Source organism: Drosophila sechellia, chromosome 2L (genome assembly GCF_004382195.2).
Source record: "Drosophila sechellia strain sech25 chromosome 2L, ASM438219v1, whole genome shotgun sequence".
NCBI classification, from domain to species: Eukaryota; Metazoa; Arthropoda; class Insecta; order Diptera; family Drosophilidae; genus Drosophila; species Drosophila sechellia.
In genome coordinates this window covers 20,782,427-20,797,838 of record NC_045949.1, presented here as the reverse complement: position 1 = coordinate 20,797,838, position 15,412 = coordinate 20,782,427, and the positions used below count along the sequence as shown (strand labels likewise).

Genomic DNA, 15,412 nt, shown 5'->3' with positions numbered 1-15,412 from the left:
AATTATATTTATTATATGAATTGTAACGTTAAGATCTGCGAGTAACAGGTATAATAAACGATTTCTTAAATATCGTCAGACATGTGTGTATATTTTCAACATATATTTCGAAACATTTTAAATTAGTTTGTAATGTTATTTTATCAAGGCTTGTCTGTAGTGTACACTGCGACACATTCCATTATTACTGATGTCTAGATATTCATACATATGTATACGGAGTGGTTGCACAATCAGAGGCAATAAGATATTGAAGCAATTTCAAGTGACATAATGCTATTTAGAATGTATGGTTTCAACGCTTAATAAAATAATATAATATAATCGTTAAAATACAATGGATTTGACCACGTCGTTTTCATGGCTGTGTATCACCACCAATAAAGACATTAATAGACGACCCTAAAAGCTTCCATTTAAGCTTAGCTTTAGTTTTCGGTAGATACAACTAATTAGTGTCTGAGATATCGAGCTTTGGTCGGCCACTGCATTTACATTATTTATTGCGCAATATTTAAATTGATAAATTGCGCATATATGCTAATCCTAAGTCTGCAATCCATATGTTATATTGTATTTTCACGCATTTTCAGATAAACAAAACATTCTCGGGTCGGATCGACTGCGATCCAAATTGGCATATGTTTGCCATGCATAATATGTATATTTTCCATTTATATTTCTTTGAATGTGGTTGGTTAGCTAATTGGTTAATTAAGTATCGACGAAAATACATTTTTGTGCAAGCCAATCTAAGCCATGTTTCTCACATCTCACATCGAATCGTGGTTGCTGTGTGAATTTATTTAACTTGGAATTATTAAAACGGATTACGCCTGTTTTATTAACCATCTGCGGCTCCTCCTTTTTCAGCAAAAAAAAAAAATATGACACTGGTGGTTTAAAGTAGGCTATGCAAATTCGCGATGCCTCATGAATGGGTTTCGCTTAAGTGACAGATGCTTTCAGATGCAGCATTTGTTCATTGGAAATTAAACCATATACGGGTCTGCGATTAGTAATATATCAATAAGCAAAGCGTCGGGTGAGGGTCGAACGCAAGCGAAAAATGTTTACAAAAGTTTTTAAATATTTTTGGAACGTTGTCTTTGCGTACGTGTTTCAAAACGTTACGTACGTTTAAGTATATGGGCATCTTTCTGAGCACAGTTATCAATAAAAATGTAGGAATCGCATTTTCGTAACTTTATGGGACAATAGCTGTTAAACGCTCTAGAGGCTGTATACAAGACCAATCACAGTGCCGAAAAGTGTTGTCTCACGCTTGGGCAAAAAGTGGAAATGCGATTCAGATAATGCCCATTCAGATTCAGCTCCAGCTTGGGTGGTTTACACTCGACCCATAAGTGGGGTAAGCCCCATTCAATATTCAAAATAATTACCCCACACATACGTATGTATATAGGTGTGTGTCCGTATTTACAAGTTTTCTGAGGCTAACGGCGAGCTGGTAATCCTTGAGCGCTTGGTCGAGCATGTAGTTTGGTCATTAGCACCGGCTAATAGTTAAACAAACTGATTTCCGCTAACTGCACCGGCGAACGCATATCAGTTGACCTTTGACATTAGCCGGCGGAGGCCCTTTAATCGCTGCGTGGCCAGCTGCCTCGCATGCAAATGAGTGTTGGCGTGTCCCGTGGCCGCTCGTCGGCGGAGTCTCGCGGCCAAGCTGCCCTATTGACATTGCCAAACCCGTCCAAATCCCCCGATATCAACGTCGTCTGCTGGCGAACTGTCACGGTCTTAACCCCGCGCTGGGCACTCAAAAATTGCATCGAAGACTGCCCGGCAGTTGGTCTACTCGTAGTTGGTCTATGCTTGTATTGGGGGATTGGGTTATTTTTAGTGATATTTCAGTTTACTATAGTAGCTTGAACAGTTTTCCAATATATCGAAAACTCTCCTTGTTTTTCTATATATCTGGGTGTGGTTTCTTTGTTAGAGCTGTCAGTTGTATAGGGTGTAGTGTGTGTATATATTAGTGTAGCTCCATATGAATGCTTGGTCCAAATAATTAAGAAATTACAGATCTCAACTTTCGCTTTAAGTAGAACTGAATGTAGTTTAATTAAATAACGACTTAATGATGTATTAAACAAGGCGACACTGGCTTACTTACAAATGAGGGGGAAATATCTCTACTTTTGTTCTTGAATATTATAATTTAATTTGGAGTTTTTTTCTGAAATTGTCCCTTAACCATATTCAAAACTGGAAAATTAACGTCCGTTAATGGTTGTATACGTAAAATCGGAGGGAAAATTAAAATAAAGAAATATATCTTCGTTTCGTTTTGATCGCCCAACACCCGCCTCTGGGTTAATGATCACTGCTCTGCTCTCTTCATAACTGTCTACCTTTTCTTCGACTAGAAGAAGCGTCAGGCGAACACTGAAGACGCGAAGACCGGTATCCAGCAATATTTAGGGACCAGGCCAAGTTAAGCATGGCTTTTGCTATAAAAGTGCGGGCCCATCTGCAGTTGGACATCATTCAGCTTGAGCGTCTTGCGTCAAGAGCTTGCCAAAGCAAATCCAACGAACTTTAAAAGCCCAACCAACAAATCAACAACAATGGTGAGTAAACTGACAACTGGTCACAGTTGGCCTTGCTCAACCGCTTGCCTTGGTCAGCAGTAAAGATGTCGCGGATCCCGATCGCTCACTTGACCCTTAAATTTCCGCTTATTTTAGAAACTATTCGTCTTCGCTGTGTGCGCCATCGCCTTGGCCTACGCCGATGTTTCCCACCTTAACCTGGGCAGTGGTTACAGCTACAACAAGCCCACGCCGACCTTCAACATCCCCTCGGCTCCAGCTCCGGCTTATCTGCCACCCGTTCAGGAGGTGATCTCCGCGCCGGCTCCAGCTCCTGTGTACTCTGCTCCTGCTTACTCCGCTCCAGCCCCAGCCCCAGTCTACTCCGCTCCGGTACCCGCGCCTGTTTCGGAGTATCTGCCTCCTGTTCAAGACATTCCAGCTCCAGCCCCCGTTTATTCTGCTCCGGCTGTAGCTCCAGTTTACTCTGCTCCTGCGCCAGCTCCTGAGTACTTGCCTCCCGTCCAGGACATTCCAGCACCGGCTCCAGCTCCCGTTTACTCCGCTCCTGCGCCAGCTCCTGTTTACTCTGCTCCTGCTCCAGCTCCAGCTCCAGTTTACTCGGCTCCCGCACCAGCACCCGTTTCGGAGTATCTGCCTCCTGTTCAGGACATCCCTGCTCCCGCCCCAGTTTATTATGCTCCTGCACCAGCTCCGGTCTACTCTGCTCCTGCGCCCGCTCCAGTTTACTCTGCTCCTGCGCCAGCTCCTGAGTATTTACCTCCCGTCCAGGACATTCCGGCTCCTGCGCCCGCTCCAGTTTACTCAGCTCCTGCTCCAGCTCCAGTTTACTCTGCTCCTGCTCCAGCTCCAGCTCCAGTTTACTCGGCTCCTGCTCCAGCTCCAGCTCCAGTTTACTCGGCTCCTGCTCCCGCATCAGCTTACTCTGCTCCTGCTCCAGCTCCAGTTTACTCAGCCCCAGCTCCCGTGGAGTCGGGCTACCAGTACAACGTGCCTGCCAAGCGTTTCCGCTTCTAAATGGACATAAGATGGATCCTAAAGAACGCCACAGACATTGGAGTGGTGACAGCTTGTTAAATTAACAAGTACCGTCGCCCATTGTTGTTGAATATTTGTTGTTACGCAAAGTTCCCGTTGAGATTTTAGCTAATAAAAAAATTATAAAACATAAATGTAAGTTCTCTGCAAATTGAAATGGTTTGATTGGACGTAGGGGTCCAGTGTTTAGTGGTTTCGCTGCCCCTTTCATATACGAGTATTTAAATTTAGCGCCATAAAGCATTCAGAGAAGCGATCTGCTGGTTTACGGTAGCGTTGACCGAGCGGTTTGAACAACAGGGCGGTTATAGAAAGATGACCCGAGGTGTAGGCCATAACTGCGTTGGCAAGTTTTCGCTAAGAGCTGTCGTTAACGCTACTCAACGAATAAATTGAGAGAAATCTGAAAAAAGTGGCACAGTTTCAGTTAAAATAAAAATCTTTTTGAAGCGAATACGATTTTCTACTTATATAAATGGCTTAGGAAGAAAGTCGATTTAAATGGTAGTCTTATTATAAAAAATTAACACTTTTGAGTTAAGCCCGTTGTATGAAGACTAAAATATCATATTTAATACTTTGTAGTTATGTTATTTCGATATTCAAATTTCGATTGTTCCGTTATGCAAAATTCAAATGTTTCCCCTTATTAATATTGATATGCAGTCATACAAATGGTTAGTTTTTGTGAATTGGTGAAAGTGGCTCTCTCGAAATTCACGCAGTTTACAAAACATTTTTTGACCAGAAGAAATTAAAAATGTTCGAGATGCTTTCCCGCTTAATCTGGCGGTTTTTTTCGCAGGGAAATATAACTCCTCTAATTTATGTCGAGCTATTTAAGCCAGATAAAGATCCTTAAGGACAAAATGGACAGTATTGCCCCAAATTTTTAATAAGAATGCAAACAGGCCACAGCTCCAATTGTGTATATTTTAACTTGCACACCTTCACCGCTCTCTCTCTCCAGGATCACTTAATTTTACTTTCACGCAGTCTTGCTTTGCTATATTAAATTTTTTTTGGCATATCGAATGGGAAAGCGCCATTTTAACCAATGATAACCTTCGTTGGGCGCTGTTAAAAATGTATTCTTTTTTAATTAATTTCATTAAAAGGCAAAAGAAAACATAGATTTTCGTATACTTTCCAATAATAATAAATAGTTTTATTGTGAACATTACGTTTTCTCCCTTTTTTGATTTTAGTACCATCTTAACGTTATAATAGATACGCAAGTCAATCTTTTTAAGTATGCACTGCATAACTGGTTTACTTACATCATTTTGTAATTAACTCAATCTATATATTTTTTGACTATATATTTATGATCATAAGTTTATCTTATATTCGTATAATAATAATGGTATGTATAATTAATAACTTACTTTTATTGCGTTAGGGCTAAAATCATATAGAGCTAAATTAAAATACTAGAAGTAGTTGATGCTTGATTTAGCTAAACTGTAACAGCACATAAAGGGAACTAAGTTAAATACAACATAGAAAGCCGATGGGAGTGACGTTAGCAATCAAACATACAAAGTTACAGTGCTGTATCGATTTATAAAAAACAACTGATCGCCAAAAGCGGATTTAAAAGAATCTTTGGAAATCTTTTTAAAGAATTCGGATCAGTTTGGTTCGTTTATGTTTTATTCAAGTTTAAACACAAATCTTATATTGGTAAAGTATTGCCAAGATTAATTTCTAGCCTTAAAGTAAAATTGTTTTTTAACTATACAAGCCGATCGATATATACAAATTTCAATAATGCGCCTGCCGGCGTTTGTTATGTGTCATAATCATCCTGTTGCGAGCTAAAGTAGCTTACCAACCCACTGAACTCTCCCACGACTGCTGTTCCCGTTGCGGATGGCGGAGCTCTCGTGTCATGAGCTGATCCTGAGTCTTCCTCGGCTATGGGTGCCGGTGACCTGGCAGGTTCTGCCGGACCCGATACCTCGGCCACTACAGCGTTCGGTGACTTCCTGATGGGATACGCCTCTAGAGTAGTTAGCTTTTTGCTGGTTATCACAGAAGCCATTGGTGGCTTGTGGCTGCTGGTTTCGCTGGTTATTGTGGGTGGCGGGGCTGCAGCGGGTGGTGGACCTGAAGACTGTGTCGGAGTAGGTTGAGGAGTTTTTCCATGCGTCAGAGTGGAAACCGAGTGATTCGTTGGCGTCAGGGTGTGCGGGGCACTTACGATCACCGAACTTGTCGCTGCGTGGGCAGATGGTGTGGACAGCGGCGGGGGATAATAGCCATATGGGGAATATCCACCTGTAACATATAAAGTTAAATAATCATCAAATCACATTAAACATAACCCTATTAAATAATAAAATATAAAACGGTTACTCAAAATCATCTTAAAATGTATTGCTGGTAAAATCAAATGTAATTTAATTTTCAAATATAATACCATCTATTGAATACATTTGGATTAGCTTGTTTTGTTTATTCAATTAGCCTTTTCCTTCGGTGATTATTAGGAACAATATTTAACAAACACCATTTTGAAAAATATGTTTATTTGACATGGCATTCGAAGATACATAGATCTAATTTAATTCTTAAGCACAGGAGAAGAATGTGGTGCAGTGTTCTTTAAAAACATTTAATACCATTTTCTAAAACTTCTCTTAAATAAACATTCAAAAGAAAAACCAAATTATATTTGCTTACGTGGTCCGGTAACGTAGTCCACAGCTCCAGGGCGCATACCTCCAGTTCCTGGAGCTCCACCAAGACGAGGCGAATAGTTTGGATTGCCGTAAATGGGCGGCGCTCTATAAGAAACACGGGTGTTGAATGGGAACTGTTGAGTACATTAGTAGTTTACCTGTAGGGATTCAAGTGGGGAGATGCATGTCGCGCTGGAGGCGGGCCGGAATTAAAGATTCCTCCCATTGGGGACCCAGAGGGGCCACCGTGGTGCTCGGCTCCGTGAAGGTAACCCGGCCTGGAATTCGACGTAGTACTGGGCGTGGAAGTTGGTGGTCCAGATCCGCGAAGTGGCGGCGGTGGTCCGTAGGTGGGTCGTAGGGATGCGTGAGGCGGAGGCAATCCAGCTGGCATTTGCGGTCGCAAAAGGTGTCTGGGAGGTCCTGACGTCGAAGAAGGAGAACGGGAGCCTGGGACAGCGGGAATGGGTTGCTGGTTAGCTACTTGGCCATAGAATCGGGCCAGTTCCGCACTGCTTGGATATACACCACCGGGCGGTCCATGACTTCGTCCATGGGCCGGAGGAAGGTGCGACGGCATCCGGGTAATCACAGAGGCTTGGGAAGCAGGAGCGCTAGGGGCAGCATCATCGTGCGGCTTAAAGAGCGGTTGAGCCTTCTCCTTATCCGAGGGGGCCGATCCCGGTGTAGTTGAGGTAGCAGCTGTAACAGCGGCCGCCGTTTGTTGCTTCTGCAACTGATCCCTTAGAGGTGTAACCTTTTTTCGTCGACCCCTTGGTTTCGGATCAGGCGCTGGGTTACCCGAAGCTGTCTCGAATGGACGCGCTGTAGCAGAAGCGACCGCCGATTGCATAAGATGGGCAGCCGCCGCCGCAGCCGAAGGCATAGACATGACCAGAGGCAGGTGTTGTGTAGAATTAGGACCGGATCCGTAATTACCACATCCGAGCGGCTGACCAAGAGGAGCGGATAAGGCATTTTGCAGGAGATGCATGGCCTGTGGTGGGGGGACAGTCTGCGAAAGGTGTCTTTGAAGCATGGGATGCATACCGTGAGCTGCGTGAGGAGGAACCAGAGATGCGGGAGAATGAGACGGGCCGGCGGAGATTGGGAACTGGTGGCGCAGTAGCGGCGGATGCATGGTGGGCATGGGAAGGCGCTTTCGGTGTGGTTCCTGCAAGCCAGATGTACTGGGCGCGGAATTTTGAGCTGGACTCTCAGGTATCACCCTGCTAGTTTGCTTTGTCTTGGAAGGCGTAGTGCGCAGAACCTCCTCTGCTCCAGGAAGCTCACGAGCTGCCACTGCCGCGCTGAACTGTTCTTCCTCCTCCACCATTCGAGCAATCGCGTCCTCCATGTCCTCGGGCAAGTCGTCGGGCAGCTCAGCGTCGTCAAGCTCCGACTCGTCCACATCATCTAGATCTCCAATGGTCTCTCCTTTGCGTTGCAGGTAATCGATGTCCAACACCTTGGCCTGCCGAATCACTGAGAGCGGCACCGTGGAAAGCGAATCACTGCCTGCTGCCTTGCCAGGTGTGCGCTTCTCCGATGCAGTGACACCAGATTTTAGGGGCGTGAGACGTGGTGTAGCAGCAATCTTCGCACCCTCTGCATTTTTCTCTGCGAGCATACGCTTTATCTCCTCCTGCCGCTGGATGAATTTTTGACGCTCCTCAGGTGGCGTATCCGGCCGATGCACGCCAGGTTTAATGCCGCCGTCAGAGCTGTCGTCGTCTACGTAAAGAGTTGAAAAATTAAATCAAATGGCAAATGTTTTTATAATTACTTCTATTGTGTAAAAATATTTATCAAAATGATAGCTAGAAACTATTTAAATTATTGCTTACCGTCCTCAATGTAGGCGTATCGGCGACCACGGGTGCGAGTGCGATCGTCGGAAGCGGCGCCGTCCTCTTCTTCAGAGGACATCGGTTTTTTCTTTTTGGCCTTGCCTTTTCCTTTACCCTTGCCTGGTAGGGTTGAAGATGCGGATGGCTTAAGAGGCTGAGAGCGAGGTTGTTTGCCTGAACCTTTGCCCGACAAAGGTGCACCCGCTTCATCTTCATCGTCATCGTCATCATCCTCTCCCAAATCGCTCTCGCTTATGTCGTCGTCAGAGTATTCCAAGCGCTTGACCTTTTTCCCAGCCTGGGTGGCTAGCTTCTTTAGCTTGGGTGACTTTCTGGCGATGCCACCCGACGAATTCGACTTCTTCGCGGCCACCGTCTTCTTTTTTTTAGAAGAAGGATTCCAGGCACCATCCTCGCTCTCAGAAGTGGTGTCGTCACACAAATCGGCGCTGTCCACGTTATCGGACAACTCATTATCATCGTCATCTTCCGTTTCCGTTTCTGTATAGTCAGAATCGTCTTTCTTTTTTTTTGACTTTGTAATCCGTCGCTTCTGATCTTCGTCTTCGCTTTCGTCGCTCTCTTCAACAACAAACTTTCTATCCTTGCGCCTTTCACGTGCCGCTCTCCTGGCGGCCTTTCTTTGCTTTTTCCCTCGACCGGGACGCCTGTATACCTCCAAGCTTGAGTCTGAGTCTCCGGATGCGGACTGTGAGGTATCTTCATCCGAGTAACTGGACGTTTTAAAATCCTCATCGCTGCCATTATCTTCCTCGCTGCTAACGTCCAGGGTGGTCAGTTTTCGAGCCTTCTTTTTGGCAGGAGGTTGCTTAAACTTGTTGCTACGTTTGAGGGGTACTTCGTCTTCTGACGATGACGGACTACTGCCGCTAGATTTTGATTTATGTTTCTCCTTCTCACCGTCTTCCTTATTCTCCACTTCACCCTCCGTAGGCAGATCATCGCGTCGTGCCTTTTCCTTATCCGCCTCAATAATGGTGGATATGTCTTTGCCTCGGCCCAGATTTCCTGCTCCGGCAACCTCATCCATCTCCTTTTTTAAAGCAGAATTGATGAGGTCGTCATACTCGTTAAGCCGATAGCTCACGTTGATCTGTCGCCGCTTACGCAACTTGTATATGGGTTCATCGTCCGAGTCAGAAAAGCTAGTGCTATTGTCGCTACTTGACTCAGATCCAGATCCGGATCTAGAGCCACTGCGTAACGATTTACCATGGCTGGAGTCAGATTCGTTTCCACGACGGCGCCTGGTGCCTCGCTTGGCAGCTCTCCTATTAATGCGTCCATCTCCTCGACGCCGCTTTACCTTTTCAACCTTGCCGACCGACATATCATCCCTATCGTCTTCGTCCTCTTCCTTTTCGCTCTTGAAGTTTTCGTCCTTCGCCGCCAGCGTGGCCGCCTCTAGCTCCTGACGCTCTCGCTCGGCTTGCTCTTCAGCCAAGATCCGTTCCTGTTGCTTTTGAGCTACCAATGTGTCGTATTGCTCCAGCTGTCTCTCCAGGGCAGCTATGAGCTGCTCCTGCTGACAAGGAGGACAGTGCCAATCGCCCTCAGGAATGTAGAAGAGCACTGGTGAGAGGCAGGAGCAGTGGTACCCTTTGTTACAGGTAGGCGTGTCGCAGAGCAAAATCCACTCCGGATGGTCAGACTTGCCGCACTTCTGACAAGCTTCCTCCGCATCCTCATATAAAATAAATAAGCATGAATGTTACTGCATTGTGATTTTAGTGACCACTTAAGATAGAGCGCAGATTCTGGATAAGCATTAAAAGGCTAGTCGGAAGATCGATTTCAGCGTAGCGCACGAAATGGTATGGTTTATGTTATTAAAATTATAAATTCGTAAAAAAAAATAGAATACCTACTATTAATACAAAAAATCTAAAAAAAAAAAAAAACAAGGGACAACAACAATGCAAGGAATATATCAAGAAATATTTTCTTCTATTTTGAATAAGACATTCAGCACGTGGAAGCTAACAAAATCAATTGTGTATGATTTCTAATTTTTAACATTTAATAATTTTTTTTAACATTAATAACATTAACATTTTTAATATTTACCTCCTCTAGGTCATCGGCATTCTCCTTCCGTACGGTGCGCGCTCTTTTCATTGGTACCACTTGAGACTCATCTTCAAGCTCCGATTCTGGCGAAAATTCGTGATCGGACCGGAAGAGTGGCGAACCGGGATCCGTTTCATAGTGCGGTGGCTCCTCCTCTTCCTCCTCGCTTTCCGGCTGTTCTTCTGAATCAGAAGACCAGCCATCCTTGCCAGGACACTTTTTTTTCTTCTTATTACGGGCCTCTTCCTCCGCCTCGCTGGCCTCGGATTCTGATTCTTCTCCTGATGGCTCTAGCACAGTAGGATCTGCTTCCTTCTCGGCTTTTTTCTTTTTCTTAAGCTCCTGTTTCATGGAACGTAGAGCAACCTCCTCTTGCTTTCGTCTTTCAGCTTCCTCTTTGATCTTCTGCTGGGCAATGCGCCTAGATTGGCGCACAGGCGTCTCCGAGTCGTTGCTCTCAATGATATTTGTAGTATCCACCTCACGCTTCTTTCTCGGCCCACGTCCACGACCCACCTTTGGCTTTGGCTCCTCGTTGGGCTTTTCTTTGATGGGTTTCTCCTCTGGTTTTTTCCTATTTTCTGGTATTTCTGGGGCTGGATCGTCTTTAGCTTCAGATTTTATTTTGCCTGCAATTTTCTCATCATCTTCGGATTCCTGCTTAAGCTCAGCATTGACCTCTGGCTGCATTTTATCCCTGGCCCCACCTCGAGTCCTTTTTGGCTGAGGAAGCTCGGAGTGAATGACAGCAGCTCCACCTCTGCGACCAGAACGACGGGCACATCCCTCCGGTACAGGCGATTGGTCTTTAACTGAAGGTAATGAATCTTTGACAGACATAGCAAGTGGATCCTCGACTTCCTCCTGTATGTCCTGCTCGTTATTGCGCTTCAACTTCTCGCTTACGGCTGACGGAGCCACTTCAGTAGGGGAGGATTCCTTGGAAAACGCTTCATTCGCATCCTCACTGCTACGACGCTTGCGATGACGCTCGTCTGCTTGACAAATTACGTTAGAAGCTGGAATTGCAGGCACGAGTGTCTCACTGTTTGTTCGTTTTCTTGGTATGGGCTCTTCTTCACTGTCCTCCTGTCGTAGTTGAGTTAGGAGATTTTTCTTTAGGGGCTTGGTTATCGGTGTTTTTTTTTGCGAACTTAAGGAGCTGATGGGCGGGGTAGCTTCTCTAGTTTGCTGGATCCGTTGCTTTGGCTTTTCCATTACTTTTCCAGTTGTCTTTTCAGGCAAATCTATGTCTATACTTTTCTTTAACTTTCTTTCAATAATTTCCTCCAGAGTGGGCTTTGTTTTAGTGTGAGGAGCTATACACTTGCGGCGAATACGCGCATCGTCTTCTCCGCTGGACGAAGTAGTTTCTTCTAACTGCGTTTTTTGAGACTCCACTTTTCGTCTGGACTCCGCGTTAGCGGTCTTCGGTCTCATTTTAATGCGCTTACCGCCCACATCCAAATCGTCCAGGGTAGGATCGTCATCTTGCTGTTCCTCTTCTTGCACTTCGCTTTCGGAGGTGGAATTTCGTAGAGCGGACTGAGAGTCATTAAGACGCCGCTTGCGATTTAATAACGTAGACGGTTTAGATATTTCCTCACCAGCACCACTCGTCCTTGATTTACCGTCAACCTCTCTGGACTTTCCATTGTCTTCGAAATGTAAGCTTTGGGATGTACTTGCACCTATGGCTTGCATTTTTTCCGAAATCCTATGTTCTGCAGATGGCGAAATATTAATTTCAAGACATGTTGTATTCGTTTCGCTTCTTGAAATATCTTTAGGTGAATCATCTTGAATCAATGTTTCATTAACCCCTTCTGCCATATCAATTTTATTCATAATAATACATTTATCATTGCTTTTTCCTGCATAAGGGTCAATCAAACATTTTGATTTTGCTGTTTCATCTTCCCCATCCGTTGAAGAAGATTTAGCGCTCGTTGCCGTTTCCTGTTCTGATTTCATTTGAGAATCATTAGGTACAGGGCTTTGTGCTTCACACGATAGTTTCTCATTAGATGCAGTATCCAAGCCTCTTTTCGAAATTTGCTGATGATTTCTTAACAGTTTATCCTCAGCTGTAACGCTTTCCAGGACGCATTCTTCTGTTACTGGTTCCTTTGTTTTTTTTAGTTCAGCTGGAATTAAATGCTGATCCTGAGTCTGAATGGAGGAGTTATCGCTTTCATTTGTATTATTTTGTAAGACTGAAACTTCATTTGTCCTATTCTTCACTCCTTCTTCTATTGCCTCACTTTCGGTACGACCTTTAGAGATTTCCTCATTCTTTTCGATCACGCTTATGGTACTATCCTGTATATTCCTTTTAGCCACTAGTTCGGATTCCTTTTTTTTTATTTGATCGTCTGAGATTATATTCACTTTAGCTTCTTGGCATATGTTAGTCTCTTCTAATGTAGCTGCACCCGCAGATGCTGTGTCTTCACTATCTCCCAGAGTTTTTGTGAGTTCGCTACCATTTCTAGGCGGTGTGTTTTCTATGCACTTTTCGCTTTCACCATTTGTTTTCTCCTCGCTCAAGCTGTCAAAAATGCTGCGTTTTACCTCCGGTTTTGATGTTTGCTTCATGGGACTTAGCTTAAGACATCCGGGCTCACCAAAAAAGAACGTGGCCTTTGGTTCCGATGTGTGCGTTGACGTTTCCTCCACGGAAGCTTCGTTTTTACCGTTCCCCACGAGACAGTCGGTCCCCCACCCTTGACCAATCACATGGAGCATTGGATCTGCAATGGCTTCCCCGATCTCCAAGTCATCCCCATAATCAAGGTTGCCAATGAAATTATAAGGGATGGCTTCACAGTCAAGTCCTGATCCTTGGCCTTGCACCACTATCGTTGGATCCTCTATAGGCTCTCCAGTATCTTCCTCATCGTCATCCTCCTCGATATCCGCCGCCGCACTATCGACATCTTCCTCTTCCTCACCCTCATCCAATTCAGAATCCTCCTCGTCCTCTTCTTCCTCATCCTCTTCTCCGGACTCTTCTTCAATTTCATCGTTAGTACTTTCGTAGCGACTTGGCTTTTTGATTCGCTTTGTATCAAGCAGTGTGGGACGGTGCTTCTTCTGCTGTTCCTCCTGGGAGGCTGTGGGGCTGCTGTCTACGTCTTCGATAGAACGTTTTTTGGTTGGGGCCGGCGATGCGCTACTCGAAAGTTTGGCCTGGCTAATAAGCAGTGGCTGAAAGACCGAGAAGGAAATCTTATCTAAAAATGCAAAGCTCCTTGCTTAAATCTGTACACACCTTAACTTTTTTAGACTTTTGATCCTCTTGATCGGGAGAGCGTAGTTTAATCTTTAGATTGGGTACAGTTTTTACGGGCTCATCTCCCACTTCCTCTTCATCCTCTTCTTCTTTCTGTTCGGGGGGCGGTGGTTTGGGAGGGCAACTGTTGCTGCTGCTGGTGTCCTCATCGGCCTCACCAATGTCCTTCGAAGGAAGTACCACCTCATTTCCGCGCAGCCTTGAAATGAGATTTACAAACTCGTCCCGGTTCGTGGCAACCACCTGCCAAATTTCCTCGTCTAGATGCTCCTGGTAGATCCGAAGATTACAGTGGGCATCCTGAGTCAGCCAGTAGGCATGTCCCAACCGGTCCCTTCCAATTGGCTCCGAGCGTAAGGTATCGGCATTCAATGTGAGTATGTGGGCCCGAAACTTGGCATTGCGTTCGAACTGACTTTCGAGAAGTTCCTGTACGGGAAAGATGCTCTTTAGCACGGTTTACCGTGTGGTATGAAATTCGCCACTCACTCGAAATATTCGCAGTTTAACCTTCAGGCTGGAATTCTTATATCCAAAACGTTCGATTTCCCAGGCATCTTGCACAGAGTAACCGAAGCAGAATTTGCTGAGGGCTGACTCCCAACTCTTTTCGTGAACCGTCTTACGGGTTTTACGGAGCAGCTTTATGTGCAAGTCCCTTAGCTCAGGAACTGCAAAGATGAGTTAAAATTAAATATTAATAAATGTTCTGCGAAAAGGCACAAAGTGATAGCGGAATAGAAATTAATTGTGGGTGAATTATGAGGGCCAATAAAATAAATGCAATCGCGTTTGCTGTAGTGCACAATTTTTTTGTCTGCTGTTGCATACGCGAAAACATACAAAACGTCGTAACGTCGCATGTACGTCGCATAACTTTTTTAAACAAATATATTTTCAGGTTCCTTTCCACTCGGGACCTTAAATATTGCCAAATGCAGGTGTATATTTAAAAAATAACACAACTTTTATTGTTCTCCTCTCCTCAGCCAGTGCGAAAAACGAAATAAAATTCCTATCTCTGAAAAAAGAAATAAAAGTAAGTCTTCGACCAAAGCAAATGTGGGAAATATTTACGTCTCTCCCAGATTTGTTTTGTATATTGCGCTTGTGTTGAGATGAAAACAAATCGTTCTCTCTTCCATTGAGCAATGGAATCTTTCTCTCTCACGAGCCAAGCACGCTCTCCGGAGCGGAGCATTGGCAAACCTCTCAAGCAGACAGACCTATTCGAAAACACTACATCCGTAGTTTCCACCGCCTCTTGCCCCGCGATAATTGAACCTGACATAACTTACTTAATTTGGCAAAAACTGCCTAAACCCTGCTCTCTTGCTACCGCCACCCACACCATCTCACCTTCGTTGTTGTTTGTCAACCACTCCTGGAGATGCTTGAAATTGGGCAGGCTAAGGCCCAGGTCCTTGGCGAATTTCTGCAGGAAGGCACAAATGACCGCAAAGTCCGGATCATTGGCACATGTGTGCAGCGTGGAGGTCAGGGCGTCGTCGTCCTTGCACTCCTCCGATATGGAGTCCGTCGGAAGCGAGATCGGATTGGTGGGCGCCGCAGCCGCAGCTGAGGACGCCGCCATTTTTCATGAGTCCCCGAGAACGAGCGAAAATTTTCGGGTGCTGTATACTACTCTGGCAAAACCTCAAAACAGGCACTGCAAACACGAGTCATTTGTCCAAGAATCAAGCTCTTTGGTTGCGCGGCACTGCGAGACTTCGAGGGTGCATATTTCTAGCCGCGAGACAGCTCTTGTACGGGGTAAACTCCTATTTTAAAGCAAGCGAAAAGGCTTTATTTTCTGTTATGGGTTTCAGTGTGGCCGCGCAGTCACTTTTCGACAATACTGCATATTGCTCC

General features: G+C 45.0%; 2 protein-coding genes across 2 annotated transcripts; one reads left to right on the top strand and one right to left on the bottom strand.

Moving 5' to 3' along the window:
• The first annotated feature begins 2,487 nt into the window (after positions 1-2,487).
• On the top strand, positions 2,488-3,751 carry LOC116802107 (extensin). Its single transcript, XM_032725274.1, has 2 exons — positions 2,488-2,597; positions 2,715-3,751. The coding sequence occupies exons 1-2, from the start codon at positions 2,595-2,597 to the stop codon at positions 3,594-3,596; spliced, it is 885 nt and encodes a 294-aa protein (XP_032581165.1). The 5' UTR covers positions 2,488-2,594; the 3' UTR covers positions 3,597-3,751.
• Positions 3,752-4,924: 1,173 nt separating this feature from the next.
• Positions 4,925-15,377, bottom strand: LOC6618263 (ankyrin repeat domain-containing protein 11). The gene is made up of 8 exons (XM_032725220.1): positions 14,900-15,377; positions 14,030-14,211; positions 13,520-13,969; positions 10,243-13,455; positions 8,152-9,859; positions 6,463-8,038; positions 6,306-6,409; positions 4,925-5,900 (listed from the first exon to the last, which is right to left on the bottom strand). Exons 1-8 carry the CDS (start codon positions 15,132-15,134, stop codon positions 5,410-5,412), a joined length of 7,959 nt encoding a protein of 2,652 aa, XP_032581111.1. The 5' UTR covers positions 15,135-15,377; the 3' UTR covers positions 4,925-5,409.
• Between the last annotated feature and the right edge of the window lie 35 nt (positions 15,378-15,412).